General features: G+C 38.3%; 2 protein-coding genes across 2 annotated transcripts in view; one reads left to right on the top strand and one right to left on the bottom strand.

Annotated features, from left to right (window-relative positions):
• The window catches only part of LOC139984179 (germinal-center associated nuclear protein-like), a 99,202-nt gene that overhangs the window by 13,364 nt on the left and 64,147 nt on the right, over nt 1-21,691 (top strand). Inside the window, exons 9-11 of the mRNA XM_071997955.1 lie at nt 740-808; nt 1,000-1,220; nt 15,372-15,578. Of these exons, the coding sequence (XP_071854056.1) occupies nt 740-808; nt 1,000-1,220; nt 15,372-15,578 (497 nt within the window). The remainder of the gene's footprint in view (nt 1-739; nt 809-999; nt 1,221-15,371; nt 15,579-21,691) is intronic.
• Nucleotides 17,128-21,487, bottom strand: LOC139984201 (uncharacterized). Its single transcript, XM_071997995.1, has 2 exons — nt 19,257-21,487; nt 17,128-19,180 (listed from the first exon to the last, which is right to left on the bottom strand). The coding sequence occupies exon 2, from the start codon at nt 18,920-18,922 to the stop codon at nt 18,530-18,532; it is 393 nt and encodes a 130-aa protein (XP_071854096.1). The 5' UTR covers nt 18,923-19,180; nt 19,257-21,487; the 3' UTR covers nt 17,128-18,529.

Below are 21,691 nucleotides of genomic sequence, written 5' to 3' on the forward strand. Positions count from 1 at the left end.
TCAATATTGAAAATTCAATATTGAAAAACTTGCTTGCACTTATATAAGGCCCTTTGGCTTCTTCAACATTTTACAATTTATCATGTATATTTGTTCTTTGTGGTCTACACAAACAATCTATTAATTATTGGTTGTGTATATATATATATATATATATATATATATATATATATATATGGGTATGTGTGGATGGAGGGGGGGGGGGACAGTGGAGGAAGGGGTTCATGTATAAAACCATTAACTGGAAGGAAATTTAGTATGGTTAGTACCTATGCGTAACCAGAAACCTACCTAGAATGTAACTAGTATCCAAACAAAAAGTTTACCTAAGTGATTTTATAGCACAGATGAGTAAAATTCACACAATGGAAACAATTGATTATTAGTTTATTGTTATTTTATTGTAAATGGAATGAGCTTTATTAGGATTTCTTGCAAAATTTGTTTGAATAACGAAAACGCATTCCGTTGTTCTGTGACAGAAATTGAAAATCGAATAAATTTTCAGGGAACAAGGAAATTCGTTCTCCCTTTTCAAACAAATTTTGCAAAAACTTAGTAACACCCATTTTATTTTAAAGCCTGTGCTGACAGGTATACTTGTAAAGTAGAACTCCTTTCTTTAAAATTTGTTGAGTCATAGTTGGTACTTTGGTATTGATTCGATATGTAAATGATTGAGATTCGGTCGTATTATTTGTTGTGAATGGTTTTTCATGCCATCAAATTTTATTTTCAGGGTGCCAGGGAACAGAAAGTTTGCCATTCAGCCACAGTCAAGGAATACAGTCGTTCGTCTGCGGATCAGGTAATTATTTCTCCGCTGTCTGTTTATCTTAATCGAGCCTTACTAACCTGTCACCACTTAGCCACCGTACTCTCGGTTCCAGTAACTTGGAATCCTAGAGTTCTTAATCGATTAATCATCGAGTTTTGGATCCATTTTATGCAGCGTATTAATCTTTCTTCCCGTAATGCCCGTTTTTTTTCTCCCCCCAGGAATTACCGTTACCTTCGGACCTTCGACCCCCTCCAGTCCTGGACATGACGATGAACTACCTGATGAATAATATCATGGACAAAGATCTGAAGGAGGAGGGTTTCTCGTGGGGGGAGTGGTATAACTTCTTGTGGGATAGGCTTAGGAGCATAAGGAAGGATATCACTCAACAACAACTATGCAACACAACAGCCGTGGACCTGCTGGAAAAGTGTACCAGGTAAGATGTAGTCAAGACAGAACGTTAACATTTTGGATAAAATCACTTTTTTTACACATAGTCAGAGTCTCTGCTGTTTAATGGTTTATTTGACTCTGAAATCTGTGGTTCTTTATGTCATGTCAACATCTAGTTCGGCTGTATATGGTCTGTCCATATGACTCGAACACATGTTTGTCTGCTTGGGCTATAAGTGTGCTTATGAAATTTCAGCATAATTTGTTGTTGTCGTGATCATGTGGTTGGTCTGCGGACAGATTGTAAAGTTTTGGCGAATTTATTTGATTTCTTTGCTGTTGCTCTTGGAAGTTCATCTGATAATGGTATTTAAAGAATATTTTGCAAGTAAAGATAGGTGGTGCTGGACAGGGATTCAAATGCGATTATACTCAGACATTAAACCAATGTTTGGCAAGCTGTATAAACAACCAAAATGTATATCTTAATTGCTGCTTTCACCTCTGACATGGAAATTTTTTCTGCAGTTATTGTTTATTTTATATTTACAGAAACCACCTGCGTAAACACGGATTCTTTGCACGTTGATAACGAAAACATTATTTTTTCAGTTTTTAATTTTGCAGAGTAGGAAAACGTGGCAAAAACAAAAATTGGCAGGATTTGGTGTAATGTATTTCTATGGTTGTTCACAACTTATCTTGAATCGGTTGGGAAATTTGCCAAGGGTTACATATATAATGCCAATGTTTATATATCTTGTCTTGTAGTACAAGTCCTAACAGCATGAGTATCACGTACAAGTAGAATTCACCTCGGTGCATTTGAAAGTGCTCCCTTTAATACCACTGCCATAACAGTTTCTCTGCCTCGGGCATTTTAATTGGCCCTCTGGGTAGATAGCTGGAAATTTGAGCTGAGAAAGTAACTTTTCCATGCTTGTTTCCTTTGCTAGGCTTAACAAGCATGCTAATGTTCCAGACTAATTACCTAGAAAGGTGAAGAAGTGGGCAGTCTTACTAAAGGGCCGATTTTCATATGTGTGTGCGAGTCCAAGGCTCAATCAAAATCATGTTCAAGTATGTTTACTTAATCCTGCACTATATAGATATATATCTATCTATCTTTATATCTATTTATCTATCTATATATATCTATATATATATATCAGGATTTTCCCTGGGATTTCTCATGTGAGAGGCGATAACTGGTTTGTGACTCTGGAGGACCTGAGCATACCAGGGGCATGGTCAACCGTAAAATTTTGTCAGACATCCCAATATCAATCATCCTAACAATAAATAAGATAAAAATGCTGTGCTAAATAGGCAGAATAACTTATATTTGTTGCAATAATTTAGTGTTCACAGCCAATATTTCAATGTCAGATGATGGCATGGGTTCAAAAACAAAGTTGGATTGCAATCAATTGCATTATTGTTTCCTTCTCTAAAACATTGAGGCGGTGACCTCACAAAGTGAATACCAGAGGAAAACTCTGTACTGTACTGTCTACATGTGTTAGGATGGCAAAAAGTTCAAAGGACTCAAAATCGTTTAAAAAATGCAAGTTCTTACCGCTTATAAACCCACTCTGTACGTCATCTACCGAAACGATTTCCATAGGATATGAAGGCAACTATTTCAGCCCAAAGTTGGTCTTACAAATGGTTACATCATCCCCACAATGAGTAATAGACAATTTCAAATGGCATTGTTAATTTTCACTTAATTTTTCGGAGAGTAATGAAAATGCAAAAAAACCTATTTCGAGACTGTTTTGGTCGCGAGGACAGAGCCGACTCACAAGAAATGCCCTCATTTAAAAGAATAGGCCGACAAACACACCATGACAAGATATTTAAACATTGGCATTATAAACCCTTGAAACAGAGAGGCAGGCACCTCACAAAGTGAACAGCAGGGTAAACCCTGTATATACTAAAACTAATTAAGTCCCAGAATATGAGCAGAGATCTAAGCAGACGAGTACGATCGTAGCTAAATATTCTTAGAACTCCAGTAAGAGTGCAAACTCACTACAACAGGGCTTTCCCTAACTTTATCCCCCCACGAACCCCTGATGTCAGAGTTGTCCACGAACCCCCAACTTTTCGAGACATGCTGCTTGTGTCTGTTTCATAATTCAGTTATTTATCACATGCACGGTACGGTACTCAAATGGCAACATCTGTGTATGGAAAAGGAAAAGAGTTTGTCGATAGGTACGACTTTTGTACATTACTAAATAATATGATATATCAGATTTTAGTTCAACAAAAAAGTACTCTAGTTTTGACTTTCAGAAACGTCTCACGAACCCCCTGGGATAGACTCACGCACCCCCTGGGGGTTCATGCACCCCAGTTAGGGAACCCTTGCACAACAAGTACGATGTCAACAGAGACAGAAATGTGAGGACCAAAAGATACATCTGCTATTCTATCATTAAAGACATGTAGAGATACTGCTGGATGTATTTGTCAAAGAATAAATAAATAAAAATAATGTTAATCTAACACAGAATCCTGAAGAACCCTTGAAACAAAATTTCCTCTCTTTATGATGCTTTGGACTTCCTTCATCCACATCGAAACAGTGCTGCCACGATATACAACAGTAATCTTAAAAATTTAAATGTTAAAAAGATACAACGTCATGTTTAATGTATTGTAGTTTAATAATTTATACGATTTTCAGACTGATTAACATGTGTGTATGCGTCATCAAATACAAACTGAGGGTTAATAAATAGAAAAGAAACCTTTATCTTATCATGTCGTTAGGGCGGGTATGTGGTTAATTAGTAACCTAGTGACGGAGTACTTTGAATTTGATAATGTCGCTGAGCGTTTACATTAATGTCTGTCTAAGAGGATGCTGGATAGTGAGTAGAAATCAACATTAAAAGGCAGTCGATGATGTGATGTGCATTAGCGTCTCTACCTGATTCTGCTTGCTGATAATGACGATGATGATGTTTTGGTCTTTCTGAAATTTGAATAATTATACAGCATACAAAAAACCGTTCCCATTGTCTGTGAAACATTCCATCCCCTGAACGACCTCAGACTTAGTTCCGATTCGAATCGATACTTCCTTTCATAGCAAGAATTACCATAGGTTTAATTATTTTTCCACAGTGTGTCAGTTTATTTTCGTACATCATGTAAAGCACGTAACGACTGTCTAGTTTCTGTTTCATAAGATACTTTGGTTTATGTAAATAAGCATACTTTTACGGTGCCTCTTCATACTCTTGTTATCTCTACTGCGTTTGAACTCGACTGTACGCATAGAGGGATGCACAGATTGGGCAGTTTTACAGTAGTACAGCATTTGTTGTTATTCTCGTTTAGTTTTGATGGCATTTTAAAGAAACCAAATTTGCTCGATATTAAAGTGGTGTTATAGGGCAAACACAGGTTGGTTAGTTTGTTACCACTTTTTAGTTTGTGTATTAGTCATTTTGGTCCTTTTTTAGTGGCATTTAATAGCAAACAGATGCTTCATAGTGGGATACTCTGTTCAATTAAGCAGCCTGTAGTCTGTACTTCATATGTTGGTTTAGTTGTTCAACGTTTTAGACACATCAATCATCAAAATTAAAGGTAAACACTAGTTGATGATAACAACGAACTGACATGGCGTGGTGGTAACAAGGCTGACACTAATGATTAGCCCAGATGTAGCAATCAATTAATCTATAACTGGCTGCTCATTGGTCACCGTGGAAATGTACTGGCTGCTCATTGGTCACCGTGGAAATAACTGGCTGCTCATTGGTCACTGTGGAAATAACTGGCTGCTCATTGGTCACCGTGGAAATAAATGGCTGCTCATTGGTCACTGTGGAAATAACTGGCTGCTCATTGGTCACCGTGGAAATAACTGGCTGCTCATTGGTCACTGTGGAAATAACTGGCTGCTCATTGGTCACCGTGGAAATAAATGGCTGTTCATTGTTCACCGTGGACGTTCCAGCACACGTCGAGCGTTTCTTTCTTTACATAATATTGAAATTACTACAACACAAATGCAACTGAGTCAGAAACATTCTGCATAGTACGATTTTTCTTATCATGGGTGGAATATCTACCAGGTCGAAATATCGTGAGAACAAGTATTAAAGCAACAACATTAAAAACATGCTACGTAACATCATCCCATAGGCCAGACAGAGATTTTTACTCCCAGTAACTAAATGTGGATCAATCGATTTTCACTGTTAAGTTATTAACGATAAACAGAATTTGTTTTACAATTGAAAAAAAATGGTCTCTGGTAAGATCTAAATGAAAAATAAAATGTTGTCCTTTTCAGTTGAGATCATGTATTGACTGTTTTGAAATAGAGTTCACGGGACTGTTCATATCCAAGGTCTACCAGTCACATGAACTATTTTGCCGCTTAAAAACTCGCGCCCTATTTTTGACACCAGTCTTGAATACAATAATTGATATTGTGGAGTCTTGTTTTCAAATGTGTTTAATTTGGATAGATGGCGGCTAGTCTTTCAATGCCACCTATATATAAAGGAGCTCGAATGAAAGTTGAAAAGGGTTAAAAGAAAATGTAGACTGTTGTGAATTGATTGTCAATTCACAACAATTGCAATGGAGTTATAGCAGCTGAAACTAAATAAGTGTTCCCAGGGGCTCCAGTACCCATTCTTATCTGACAGAGTGTAACAATAGGTAAGCAAACTATTTGCGTGCCTTGCATGTTTGTTATTGGCAGGGCCTGATAATTAGAAAAACATAAGTTTCCAGAGTTCTCACAGTGCAATGTCATAAAGTACAACGTCAACAAGTGCAATTACAAACACATATTTCTGTTCTGCTTTGTCTAACATCCTTAAAGTTAATATTCCTATGGCAGACTAACATACCACTAACATCGAGTCTGAGAAAAATAATATATACCACACTCAGGGATGTGCCAATGCCGGGCGGTACTGGGCGGCCCCGCCCAGCACTAACAATTACCGCCCAGCACTAACAATTACCGCCCAGCACTGTCTCAAAAATCGTGAATCCCGCCCAGCACTAAATTTGTTAAAATGTAAATTGTTGGCAAAACTAGTACTTGTGTATGTGCTTAAAAAGCTACACAAGTGCCAGCATTTGGCATCTGAGCACCTTCCAAAATTGAAAAAATTCTCAAAGGGAGGGGGGACACCCCCCCTTAGACCCCTCCACCAGGATGGCGATTAGTATACCCGGCACTCAGGAAATCCTGGGCACATCCCTGCACACTGTGTAGTAGAAAACCCTGATATGTCGATGCTAACGAGTGGTATGAAGGACTAAATGTAGCCTATTTTGACTAGTTTAGCCCCCCTCCCTGTATTTAAATGATTGCATTATCTGTGTGTAAGGTACATAGAGCACAGAAAGCAAAGACTCCTTGGGTTTGTGGAGCGTGCAGATAATATTGTTTGTTCACCTGTCCTATTTTTACTGGTTGCTGCCAATTTAAACATTGAACAGCTGCAAAGTTGATCCCTTAAAGGTCTAATGTAGAAAATAAAATAAAAATAAAAATATACACAAGTAGTCTTAGTCTATATAAAACAAAACTGTTAGCAAACTGCTTATCCACTAAAGAATCTGTTCGTTTCTATCTTCTCTCCATCCCTTGTCTACTAATCCTCTTACATCTTTCTCTTTTGTGTTCACCATGCTCATTAACCTGTCTGTATTCTATGTATGTATTTGTCCCTTCTGTTAAATTGTAACTTGTCATTCAGCCTCTGAACAAGATCCTGCTAGGATTGAAACGTCAGGCCCTCTGACTTTTACACATAGTCTTATTCTAGTGACGGATTTGAATCCTGTTCCGGACAGTGGACAGTAAAATATGGTTGTCGGAAGAAATGTAGCAAATTATTAAACCTAATAAATGCACTGTAACGGATATGTGTAGGCATGGTGAATAGGACACCAGCTTAGGCCATTCAAGACTCCTCTGCAGGTGGATCCATAGGCCTACAACTATGTTTTGTTTTTATTTCTGTATCTCCATGTTGACGGATAGGGATGTAACACTGAACCTATTTGGGGGTACTTAGTTACCGAGCTATTTGAATTTGAATGCAAACAAGTAGTCTTCCACTGAACAGGCACCAAAAGCTGAGGTTCGTTGTCCAATTAGAAATGAAGTATGTTCAGTTGTCTTGGATGACCAGTAAAACCTTTGCTTTGGTAATGTTAAAGTAGCATTAATTTAACTCCTGATGTACTGTAAGCTCTATTTAGGTTTTTTTTTTAATTTGCTGAGGGGATTTGCAACTAAAATAGTTTATGTTTTAGTTCATTATGTGAAGGTCTGCTGCTGTTACTGTGGTTACAGTGTCTGCCCCGTAACCTATCTGTTACTGGGTTCAAATTTTTCAAAATCTCGTCAGATTGCAGAACATTCTTGACTGACAAGTATTCAAAATGGCTGACATGCAGTCTTGTTGAGTAGAGTCTTAAAGGGTGTGAAGACTCGCGCAAAAAGAAACGTCTTATGCCGGTAATTTGACCTAATTTAGAATGAGGTGTAACAGAAGTGTTAGACACCACCATCGATCCCAGTAAATACACACACAGCTTGCTACCGTCAGTAATTAGACACTAGTGTACAGTCAGTAAATACAGCTGTGGTCAATACCCACAGCACAGTATACAAGCGATACAGCGATGGACATCTCAGGTCCAGCTGAAGATTTAAGGTATCACGTTTCATTACTGTCTGCATTTTGTAGTGACACAAACAAAACGTCACTTGCAAGCAACAGAAAGTTAACTTTTTCAGATGGTCCCACGCAGTTTGGGGCGAGTCTTCAATGCCTTTAAATTTGTGTTTTTGTTATTTGGGAATTTGGGAAATGGGTTCGTTGAAACAACACTGTTCACCATGACTGCACTGCAGTGATAATGAGTGGGATGCTATCACTTCTTTCACTTGTCGAGAAAGTGAACAGATGGCGAGGTACACATCCCTTGGTTGGCTGTGGATGTGAAAATAAAGTCGTAAAGATAAAAGATAAGGATTTAGCTTTAAGTATAAGCAGGTGTTCCTCCAAGATAATCACACAGATAGTTGTTTCCAATGAGCTTCTGTTGGCTTTGTTACACTTGGGAAGGCTCAAGAAGGCTTGCAAAGGCTTGGGAAGGCATAGGGAGGCTTGCAAGGGCTTGGAAAGGCATAGGAAGGTTTGGGAAGGTTTGGAAAAACTTGGAAAGGCTTGGAAAGGCATGTAGAGGCTTGGGAAGGCATAGGAAGGCTTGGAAAGGCATAGGAAGGCATGGAAAGGAATAGGAAGGCTTGGGAAGTATTGGGAAGGATTGGGAAGGCTTGGTAAGGCTGGGAAGGCATAGGAAGGTTTGTGAAGGCTTGGAAAGGCAAAGGAAGGCTTGTAGAAGCTCAGGATGGCTTGGTAAGACTTGGAAAGGCTTGGAAAGTCTTGGGAATACAATAGAGTGAAAGGATGATTTTAGTCACAATTTTAGTCTTGATATATTTATAGCTCAATATAAGAGAGAAAAAAACAAGAGGTGTTGATAATGTTTGTATCTAGCTATTCCAGTTTTCAAGACATTCACCTTTAACTATATGCAAAATCTCTGGAATGTTCCTTTAAGGATAAATCGTTGATGACGTCTGCTCTTCACTGCAGGACTAATAATGTTAATGTCAATCCATTGTTTTTTAAAATCTAATAAAATCAACCATTTGCATCATATTCCTTTAAGTTCATATAGAAACAACATAGCACCCTGGGAGGACACTCAACACCATTTCCTCCTTGGCAAGTTTGGTAGACAATGTGAATACATGTCATATGATGTCATAAAAGTTTAAAAAAAATGTGTTTTTTTTGGCATTGAGTTCAATGGTCTGTAGTGTTAGACTTCATAGTCCAGTCGCTTTAACTGGTGAACCCTCGGCTAAAACTTTAAAAAGGGTTATATAGAGATAATAAACTATGACTCATAGCAGAGTTGTTTTCAATAGCAGTCTACAACATAGCATAATTAGTTTTGTGCCTTAAGTCGTCCTTCACCTAAACCATATCTTTAAACTTCTGAAACTAAACTGAAACACCTTGGTTAGATGTGTCTCGAAGGCTAAATATATTAAACAAGTCCCTCTATTATCATGATTTTAGATATAGCAGAAAAGATGTCCTTGTCTTGAGGCAGTAGAATGCCATAAAGCAAGCAGATATATGAAGTTTGGGCGAGTACTATTTAAAATATTATATATGAAGTTTCCTGCAGAGTAAGCGATCAAAGGGTCATCAAATATGCTAGAAAGGCAAAGAAAATCCAACTCCTACAAGTCATTTTACTGCTGACCTGTTGTACTATTTGATTTATTTCCATCGTTGAGGAGATATGCAATTGTCTATAAATTACTCCTCAAATGTCAGGGAAGTAATTTGGAGACTCATTACTGTACCTCTAGAAAGGTCCTTTTTGAAATTTTAAAGGAAATTCTTTATTAGCATGCTTAAATTTGATGGCCAATACCCAGGACTTTTAAACACATTTTTTTGCTCTAGTGTCCTCGCAAATAATTTTGAACCTTTTATTTTTAGCGAACTTTGAGATGAAACAGGTAACTTTGATTTGAACAATCGATTTTGTGCAGACAACTAGACAATTAAGAATAATCTGTTTCCAAGGTAACACAGTGCTGTAATACCAGTTTGACGTCAGCAAACAACGTCAACCCCCTTCAGTCACGTCAGAGTCAGTGAAGTGTATCAGTCGAGTGTCTCACGCAAAGCTGAAAGTTGAAAGAATTAAATTCTTTCTAATCCAAGAGACGAATGAATGTCTTCCGATGCTTTTCCCAAGCTCTGAATTCCTCTTTTTTTTACGTGCAGCATACGTTAGCAACAAGGTCCATTAAATTTCCCGTCGGTGAGAGTGGCTGGGAAAGAAATCACTGAAGCTGATCAAGTGACACTTCTTTGGACAAGATTTAGAAACTTCATTTCTTTTTATGGTGCTTTTTATCACTTAGTAAAAGATGATACTAAGGCAGGCGCGACGGAACGGAAAAATTATTGGGGGGGCTAATGTGTGGAGACTATCTAAGCGGAGCGCCACCATCGGTTGGCGCGGAGCGTACAAGAAAATTTTGGGTTTTTTCAAACCCCCAGATGGCCGGAAACGGCACTTCCCGAGTGTTTTATGCTGCGAATACCTAGCCCTAAAATATGGGTCTCAAGTCTGCAATTTCTCAGATTGCACGTTAAAGTCTGTAAAAACATCGTAATTTGTATATTCGATGGTGTTTTAAGAGAGTTGCTATTACTCGTAGTGTACTCGCAAAGGCGTTTTTGAGTGTAGTAAGGGCAGTGGCGGAGCTAGGGGTATTGGTCAGGGGGGGGCCAGAATGGTCTATAGGGGCGCTTTCGACACTATCTAAGTGGAGCGCCACCACAGGTTGGCGCGGAGCTTACAGAAAATTTTTGAGTAAAGATACTCCCTAGATTGCAGGAAATGACCCTTTCCGGGCCTTGCTAATTTGCAGATAAACGGAGAATAAATAGGTGTCGTCGCCATTTTGTCGGAAAATTACACCAACAGAATATGACAAATCTCAATAGGTATATGAGAGTGCAATAAAATAGTCAATAATCGCGAATAAGTAAAAAGTAGTGAAAAACTGAAAAGGGCGCCAGCAGTCCATTTGAGTCCGTCAGGGGGGGGGCATCCGCCCCCTGACTGTATATATGGACGCTCCGCCACTAAGTAAGGGCATGCTGGAGAACTGGCTGAAATGAGGCAAGTCATTGGCCTAAGACGAAGTTGTGTTACGCTTACCGGTACTCACACTCACTGCTTCCACTTTTCACGGGGCGTGAAGACGCGGTTGGGGTGACAATGTGGTCTATAGCTAGGGGACGGGCCGAGGGTCCCCCAGCAATTACTAAAATTATTACACATATAGTATACGTGTGCATCGGACAGATCGACAAGTATGTATTGAAAAATGGGCAGATGCACGTTTCGGAGCCTTGGTAAATATTGGGGGGGCTTATCATGCATTTGCCCCCTCAACTTTTTCATTGGGGGGCTGAGCCCCCCCAAGCCCCCCCGGTTCCGCCGCCACTGTACTAAGGTGAGACTCTCTTTACTGATTGTGTAATAAACCTGTAAAGGGTAGATATATACCAAACCTGTGATAAATTTCACCCCCAAATATATAATGAAATGAAATGTAAAATATCTTATTGGAGACACGAAAGTATAGTCATAAACAACAATGGTCGAATATTGTTCCATACATTTATGAGCGACAGCAAGAAAACAAAGCCCAATTGATCTCTGATTTACGTAATATGAACTTCCTTTCAGTCTTTTCATATGAATTCCGTAGTCTAAATATAGAAATTTGAGATCATTTTTCTTCAAATATCGTCAGTTCAATTTCCAAGCAAATAAACAGACTCTGCTGTATTCCGGGTGAATGGGAAAATTCATGGTAGCATTTGTATACCTTTACCTGGAATCATTCTATATTTGTGAGAGACAAATAAACTTGAATTTGAATTTATGTCCAAAAGCAAATATGCCCAAAAAAAAGACAATACAATTGAGGTCATACTTAAGTTTTTTAATTCTTTTCTGTGTGGAGCGAAATTGGTTTGTTTACTTCCGGATTGGTAAAGTAGCTAGTCTGCCTTCGTTTCAACCGGATATATATAGCTTTCATCTGCCAATGAACAAGCACAGTATTAGCCTATCCAGCAGACCCTCAATAGTACCAAAAGCAAGGCACGCTTTTCCTCGAAACGTCTTTTTGTCGAAATGACAAGATCTTTCCGACAGGGTGCCGAAATGGTGCGGACAATTACATTTATTTGTTTTCTTTCTCTCGAACACTGATGCAACAATATCACAAATATACCGGGTACATGATCAAAGTTAGATCAGAATTGAGCATGCTGATGGAATCAAGAAATTAATGGGGGAAAAAACACAAGAAAAATTGTTACACGGTTTCTGATAGTTTTGAAAGTATCCGGAAGAAAAATGCATATCTGTCAGTCGTTTGGGAAGTTATGGAAAGTACCTCTATAAGCTTAGAATTGTATTTGGTCTGGTTATGTACCCATAGTTCATGGTTAATCCTTTAACCTCATCCAGGCTTCTGGTTATAAATCATTAGAGACCAAAGAAAAACAAAAACCAAAAAAAGTGTTTTTAGAGGGCTGCAAGGTTGCTTTTTTTGATAAATATTGAGGGAAATGATGGATTTTAAGCACGCTCACCGAGCAATACATTCCAGATGGGATACACATCTTACAGGCCTGTTTCCTCTGTATGGTTAAACTTGGTCTACAGATTGGTAGTAAACAAGTTAGCACTGCACTAGAAGACAAATATTGTCCCTCTCTGTACACGCATACAAATAAACTTCAATATCACAAACAGGATATCCAAAATCCCTCTCCCCCCTCCCCCCAAAAAAAACCTTTTCCAAAGAATCACCAAACTTGATTAAAAATTGACTCATTCCGCTTCACAAAGATCCACTTTACTCACATTCGGGTTATGTTGATCAGCAATTGAAAGAGAAGAAACATATTTTAGTTGATCTGGTCATAAATGCCCCCTTGAGTGGTATTTCCAATTCCTTCCCCCCCCCCAACCAAAAAAAGAAGCCTTTTCCAAAGATTCACCAAATTTTTAGTAAAATTGACTCATTCTGCATCACAAACATCCACTTTACTCACATTCGGGTTATGTTGATCAGCAATTGAAAGAGAAGAAACATATTTTTGTTGATCTGGTCATAAATGCCCCCTTGAGTGGTATTTCCAATTCCTTCCCCCCCCCCGACCAAAAAAAGAAGCCTTTTCCAAAGATTCACCAAATTTTTAGTAAAATTGACTCATTCTGCATCACAAACATCCACTTTACTCACATTCGGGTTATGTTGATCAGCAATTGAAAGAGAAGAAACATATTTTAGTTGATCTGGTCATAAATGCCCCCTTGAGTGGTATTTCCAATTCCTTCCCCCCCCCAACCAAAAAAAGAAGCCTTTTCCAAAGATTCACCAAATTTTTAGTAAATTTGACTCATTCTGCATCACAAACATCCACTTTACTCACATTCGGGTTATGTTGATCAGCAATTGAAAGAGAAGAAACATATTTTTGTTGATCTGGTCATAAATGCCCCCTTGAGTGGTATTTCCAATTCCTTCCCCCCCCCCCGACCAAAAAAAGAAGCCTTTTCCAAAGATTCACCAAATTTTTAGTAAAATTGACTCATTCTGCATCACAAACATCCACTTTACTCACATTCGGGTTATGTTGATCAGCAATTGAAAGAGAAGAAACATATTTTTGTTGATCTGGTCATAAATGCCCCCTTGAGTGGTATTTCCAATTCCTTCCCCCCCCCCCCCGACCAAAAAAAGAAGCCTTTTCCAAAGATTCACCAAATTTTTAGTAAAATTGACTCATTCTGCATCACAAACATCCACTTTACTCACATTCGGGTTATGTTGATCAGCAATTGAAAGAGAAGAAACATATTTTAGTTGATCTGGTCATAAATGCCCCCTTGAGTGGTATTTCCAATTCCTTCCCCCCCCCCCCCGACCAAAAAAAGAAGCCTTTTCCAAAGATTCACCAAATTTTTAGTAAAATTGACTCATTCTGCATCACAAATGTCCACTTTACTCACATTCGGGTTATGTTGATCAGCAATTGAAAGAGAAGAAACATATTTGAGTTGATCTGGTCATAAATGCCTGCTGCTTACCCTTGAATTACAGTCAAAATCTCCCGAAAACCACCTGATTCACGGTATTATACAATAATATTGTATCATAATAATATAATATAAAACATCCACAATAATAATGTTGAATATAGTATTACATGGTTACAATGATATATTATGATGTTCAATGATACTGTTCATATTTTGTCAATACCTCAGTAAAATAGTATTGTATACTAGCATGTGGATCTGCTGCGAAGACTCACGAATGGCCCTGTTTTCTGTTTACTATCCCCAAGTTTCAATTTAATAAGAATCTGGACATTCATGTTTGCTGAAGAGGAGCCAAGGAGAATATTTTTAACACCGAGGAGAGTATTTTAAACACCAAGGAGAGTATTTTAAACACCGAGGAGAGTATTTCAAACACCAAGGAGAGTATTTATAACACCACGGAGAGTATTTTAAACACCAAGGAAAATAATTTTTAATACTAAGAAGAGTATTTTAAACACCAAGGAGAATATTTTTAACACCGAGGAGAGTATTTTAAACACCAAGGAGAGTATTTTAAACACCAAGGAAAATAATTTTTAACACTAAGAAGAGTATTTTAAACACCAAGGAGAGTATTTATGACACCAAGGAGAGTATTTTAAACACCAAGGAGAGTATTTTAAACACCGAGGAGAGTATTTCAAACACCAAGGAGAGTATTTTAAACACCAAGGAAAATAATTTTTAATACTAAGAAGAGTATTTTAAACACCAAGGAGAATATTTCTAACACTGAGGAGAGTATTTTAAACACCAAGGAGAGTATTTTAAACACCAAGGAAAATAATTTTTAACACTAAGAAGAGTATTTTAAACACCAAGGAGAGTATTTATGACACCAAGGAGAGTATTTTTAACACCAAGGAGAGTATTTTTAACACCGAGGAGAGTATTTTTAACACCGAGGAGAGTATTTTAAACACCAAGGAGAGTATTTATGACACCGAAGAGAGTATTTTAACACCAAGGAGAGTATTTATGACACCGAGGAGAGTATTTTAAACACCAAGGAGAGTATTTATGACACCGAGGAGAGTATTTTAAACACCAAGGAGAGTATTTATGACACCGAAGAGAGTATTTTAAACACCAAGGAGAGTATTTATGACACCGAGGAGAGTATTTTAAACACCAAGGAGAGTATTTATGACACCGAGGAGAGTATTTTAAACACCAAGGAGAGTATTTATGACACCGAGGAGAGTATTTTAAACACCGAGGAGAGTATTTTTTTAACACCGTCCACCAACCAATATTTCTCTCACAGTCTCGATCACGGTAACTCGGCCGCGGCCATTCTGGCCTGTGAGTTTTTAAAACATTCATGGACCAAAAAAAAGATGACAATTCCTGCAAAATTTAACCAGATTTCTTTTCTTCCGTCTCTCACAAGGTTCCACATTTTTTGTGCCCATCATCTGTGCGAGGAAGATCTTGGGACGTTTGACCCCAAAATCAACTCTGAAAACCTGACAAAGTGTCTGCAAAGTTTGAAGCACCTTTATGACGATCTCACAGAGAAGGGTGTGGCTTGTCAGAATGAGGCAGAGTTTAGGGCCTACGATGTACTGCTGAATCTCAATCAGGGGGACATATCGAGGTAAGTGAAGGCCAATATTGGCCCTTAGGCGTCCTCCGACTCATGATCCAACGATTGCCGGTTCGATCCCTGCCTAGTTCATTTAATACGTTGTGTCCTTGGACAAGATGCTTTATCTCAATTTGCCTCTCTCCACCCAGGGGGTTAAGCGGGTATCTGTGAGGTAACTTGTCGTTGGGCGCAGTATATAACTGCTGCCGACTGGAGGTATTGTCTCTGGACAGGTTTTCATCGACCAGAGGTAATGTATCGTCTGTAAAAGCACTTTCAGACCTATCTTTGGTATAATGCGCTATATAAATCAAATATTATTATGATAAGTTTAAGGTTGAAAGTGATGGTAATTGAGGTATGCATCATGGATGCCAGGGGTGGGAGGGGGGGTGAGGGGGGGTGGGGAAAGGATGGAGATGAGGGAGAGGTAGGAGACTAAGGGGATACTCATTCATAATAAGCATACATACAGAAGTTTTGAGAAATATCTATTTTGAATAATTTGGATAAACCAACGGAAGAGTTCTTCAAATCAGATACTATCAATACAACCTTTCTGCTCTACTATTTTAATCATGGATCTTGGTGCATCAGAAGTTTTTTTTGTATATATATAATGCATGCAAGGGACATGTTTCCATTACAAGCGCCGGGTGAAATATTAACATATTGTGTATACATGTACTCGTGATAAACAGTTCTAACAAATATAAACTTTACCATTATATCTGGAAGGTGTAGCAAGTCGTTTGTTAATGGTGTGTACTCTATAACAAAGTATCTAATATTGTTTTCAAATTGTGCTTTGTAGCTATATAGCTAAAGCTAATTACCGTATTTTCTCAATAGTTTCATGGTGTGTTGCACAATTTGAAAGAAAGTTGAAAAACAGCAGTAAAGTTTGGACTGCTCTAATAAGCACTATGAATTGCCCAATGGAGTGTTACAATACTTGAATCCTGGTTCACTTAGGGTGGAACTTCATGGTTGTGTAATCCTGAAACGAAACAAAAATAGGGGGAACTTAAGAAATGCAATTCATAATGCAATCTCTGACCCTTTAAGTTCAACATTTTAAAACAGGTCAACAGGGTGCTTGGTGATGATTGTCACAGTATCCATAAACAAATTTATAAAGAAAATCATCACGATTGTTTCAAGTGGCATCTAGATGGTGAATTTTGGAGTCATATGATGAAAAAAAAGGGAAGAAAAACAAGATCTTCATCTGCATGAATTTGTCATGCTTTCGCATGCTTCTGTTAGTGTATTGGGGTTTATTGAAATTGTGGAGAGGATTGTTAAGCTTAGGAAATTCATCTCTCCTTACCCAAATTAGAAGAAAAATAGGCACTGGATTGTTCGATGCTTTGAAGACTGCTGGCCGTCAGTACCTTTTTGTCCCAAACTTGAAGCACGCTGCACACAAAATTACAGTTTTCCCCCTCCCACCCCCCCCCCCCCGTGTTGGAATTCTGATCCTCTATATTATTTTTGAGACAGCAAAGAGTGACAAACTTAGACAAGTTTTCATGACTCCGTGTCAGAAGAAGTTTTGAGCATGTTTGACCACGATCAAATTTTTAGCATATCTTTGGTTTATAATTCTGGCGACCCTTGAACCCAATTAACAAATCTAGACCGATTGTAATCACATACAGATCCATACAGTTCTGAGAGAATTAAAGGGGAGGTAATACCAACCGAACCTAGAGCTTACAGCAGGGTTTCCCTAACTTTCTTTATCCCCCCACGAGCCCCCTGTGGATGTTAGAGTTGTCCACGAACCCCCAACTATTCGAGACACGATCTGAGTCATTATTATACTATAATACGCATAACAGTGCTTCGTAAAAGATCAAGTATCACATGCACGGTACGGTACTACTACGGCAACATATGCGTATGGTACGCGAAAAGAGTTTGTCCCTAGGTACGACTTTTGTACATGACTAAATTATATGATATATCAGATTGTAGTTCAACGAAAATTACTCTAGTTTTGACTTCAAGAAACGTCTCACAAACCCCCTGGGATGGACTCACGTACCCCCTGGGGGTTCATGCACCCCAGTTAGGGAACCCCTGGCCTACATTATGTCATGATCTGAACTGTGGCGTCATGGCCCCGAGGCTGTGTGTTTCGTACGTCCCAAGGAATCCCTGTTTTTGTACTATTTAAACTTGAAATATAGTAACCCCTTAGATGTACAGTATTTATACACAGGTATAGTATGTCTTCCATGTGCCGTCTTGATCAGGTACTCTACAGCATACTTGGTAGTGGATGAACAATAAGAAGTTGAAAAACAGTATTTTCATTGATGAAATTCTAGCATATTTGGTAACATGGTGATTGCCCCCCTTTAAGTATGTATTGGAAAATGATGGGGATTTCCAGCTTTGTATTTAAGGGTTGCTTTACTCATTAATACTACGTGTGTGTATTGTGTGAAGGGGTCTAAAGTAACAAAGTATGAGGAAGTGCTATTGGCAATAGTGGATGGGAAAGGAAACTATATTGTCGTCGTTGAACCAATATTTATCTTTCCAAGTAACTTACAACCCTTCCATTATCTCTTGCATCCTTATACGTATGTGGTTACTACGTAAGTAGTAATAAGGGGAAGCGGACTCTTTATGTATGACGGTGGTCACTTTAATGCCATCATTCATTCATTCATTCTTTCTTTGTTTTGAAAACGTATCCGGGTGTTAAAGAATACTTACTATTATCTCCTTCAACCATGGGTAGTAGGAACTCCAAACTAGGAAGTTAAAGTTATCCTTTCAACTCTAGGGTAATAAGCAACTTATTATGTAGAATGGTTCATTTGTTTTGGTTTGATGAACACTGACAAGAAAGCTTTGTAAGGATAGTTTCGATGCGATTGCAGTACATGTATGTTAAACTAATCTTTGTGACTCAATGAAACCTGGACAAGACACTGTGGCAGTTAACAGTCTGAGCTGAGTAGGACGGTAGCCATGAGTATGACGGTAGCCATGAGTAGGACGGTAGCCATGAGTAGGACGGTAGCCATGATTAGGACCGTAGCCATGAGAAGGACCGTGGCCATGAGTAGGACCGTAGCCATGAGTAGGACGGTAGCCATGATTAGGACCTTAGCCATGAGAAGGACCGTGGCCATGAGTAGGGCCGTAGCCATGAGTTGGACGGTAGCCATGAGTAGGACCGTAGCCATGAGTAGGACCGTAGCCATGAGAAGGACCGTGGCCATGAGTAGGACCATCGCCATGAGAAGGACCGTGGCCATGAGTAGGACCGCAGCCATGAGTAGGACCGCAGCCATGAGTAGGACTGCAGCTGTAAATAGTACATAGTACATAGCTGAACTGCAGCTGAGTAGCTCTGTAGCCGAGTAACTTTGTAGCTGAGAAGGACTATAGCTGAATCTGTTAGCTGATTAGATCTACATGGGTAGCTTTGTAGCTGAGTAAGACTATAGCTGAACCATAGCTGTGGCTTAGGAGGTTTGTAGCTGAGCACCTATGGCTGAGTATCTCTGTAGAGCTCTGAGTATCCATGGCTGAGTACCTATGGCTGAGTTAGCTCTGTAGAGCTCTGAGTACTAATGGCAGAGTGCCTATGGCTGAGTACCTATGGCTGAGTATCTCTGTAGAGCTCTGAGTACCTATGGCTGAGTACCTATGGCTGAGTACCTATGGCTGAGTACCTATGGCTGATTTAGCTCTGTAGAGCTCTGAGTACCAATGGCTGAGTACTTATGGCTGAGTAGCTCTGTAGGGCTCTGAGTGCCTGTGGTAAAATACAGACTATATGAAGTGCAGGAACTGGACAATGAAGTGTAGATAATCAACTTTGAACATAGTGAAAGCACTTGAGGGGATGTCTCTTAGTTTGATCAATTACAGTCTTGCCATCAGACTGTTTGTATTTGTCTTGCCCACTGTATGTGGAAATACATAATAACTTGAGTTGCAGTTTGCCCTCAGTCCCTTTGAATATTCATAATGTCGTAAGCTATTTCGAATAGGGAATTATAGTGTCCTGAAATATGAAAAGCGAAACAACACATAATACTTACGTCTTTTCCAAAGACTATAACAATCGCTAGGGTAGTAGGCGATCAACCAATAGATAATGAAAGTTGAACATTTTAAATGACAATGTATCATCTAGCCTAAATATAGCATTATGCAACTTAAACTGAAGGAGATGCTATTTCTAGCTCTGTTTTCAGTTTCGTAATATTTGTTTTCAAGTTTTTAATTTTTCATTACACTATTGACATTAGAGCATGTCAGCTCTAATTAACTACAGGTAATTAAACCTGTTAACTATCCTTTTCTTAGAATGAAGTTACTGTTTCATTTTGTTTGAACTCTTTAAGCACATAAATGCTTAAAGTTTCTCATGCATAGAACGTGGGCATGCATTTGCTGACTTAGTGTGGTTGTGATGATGAAACTAGTTGCAATAGGACAAGTTTTAAAATATGACAGGGACACTTAAAACCTTTAGTACTTCACCTTCATCAGAGACCGGGTATTCCGTAGTCTACCGCCCTCCTTCTCATCCTACCATCAAGGGTGTTTTATATGGTTGATAAGCTCGGTAATGAGGGTAAACCTTCACTTCAAAATTTCAGGAATTTTTTTAATTTAAACAGATACAAACTTTTTCTGCGGAAACGCAGGGTGTATATCACCTCCGCAATAATTTCCTTTTACATTTCCGTGGCTTTTGATATTTTTCAGACTTCCAACAATTTTCCCACATCTGTGTCAAAAAAACAAAAAAAAAGCATAAAACAGTGTTTCCCCTATTTGGGAGAGAACCTCAGTGAGAATATGTTCAGTGCTGTTTCAGTACCGGTTGTCATTTTACATACATTCAACACAGTTTCGGTATATCACTGTACCGAGAATTTCACGACATAAATATTCGTACATATAAAAATATGCCTGCCCACTCCCAAAAGGAACATTCGTGCAACTAGTAAAAACCTGCACAAAAGACGAAGTTTGTAGGGCATGCAGCCCTGGTATGGTTGTATCTAATGCATTGTACATCATGTATTTGGTCTAGTTGATACAGTATTTGTACGCAACATGCGGGCAGGCCTAGACTTGACAGCTCATTGCACAAGCACTAACTCTGCCATACACTTTCAGATTTTTCTTTTAGAATTCAGGATTACGTCTGATTAAAACAATGCATGCCAGTTTGGTTGCAAGGATTTCAGATATATTGCTTCAAGCAATTTAAGCAAACTAAAAGTGCAATTAAAGCAAGAAAGGTTGCATTTGTATTTGTAATTTGTTATCATCATCAAGTACTGTATATTACCGATACTATAGTTTCTAGCTTGTTTCATTAAACATACAATTCCGCACATGTTTCTAATCTGACATTGGAGTAATCTGTCGCTATTTACAGCAAACATCAAGACACACAGTTTATATAGATATGTATACATATGTATGTAAATATATACATATATTTCCCGGTGGAGGCTGGAAGTTTTTTCACTGTTCTGGATTTTCCACCTCACTACGATTTCAATAATATAGTAATTCATTTGCCTTTGTCGTTTACCTTCATTTCATTCAAAAATTCTGTTCAAAGTATCTCTTTCGAGATCCAGCCTTAGGAATCACAATGATTTTGTGTTAGTTAGCATCATGTTTGAAGTTAGAGTTTAGAAGGCAAATATGTCACCAAAACAGAACTAGTATTGTTCGATACAGGTGACAAACGCCTACAGTGGAATTACGACCTTCCTTACCGGTTTCAAACCTCTGGACATACAATCCATAGCCTAGTGGTTAGGGTGTCTGCATATTAAGCGGGAGGCCCAGGTTCGAATCCCAGTGGAGGCTGGAAGCTTTTCATTGTTCTGGATTTTCCAACTCACTACGATTTCAATTATATATATATATATATATATATATATAATATATATTGTATTTATATATATATATATATGTATATATGTATATACAGTATACTGTATATATATTGTATATATGTATATATATATATATATATATATATATATATATATATATATATATATATATATATATATATATATATATATATATATATATATATATATTTATATATTGTA

This window comes from Apostichopus japonicus, chromosome 17 (assembly GCF_037975245.1).
Source record: "Apostichopus japonicus isolate 1M-3 chromosome 17, ASM3797524v1, whole genome shotgun sequence".
Lineage (NCBI taxonomy): Eukaryota > Metazoa > Echinodermata > Holothuroidea > Aspidochirotida > Stichopodidae > Apostichopus > Apostichopus japonicus.

Coding starts and splice junctions, on each gene's coding strand:
- LOC139984201 (XM_071997995.1), bottom strand. CDS start 18,922: ATGTACTATGTACTATTTACAGCTGCAGTCCTACTCATGGCTGCGGTC.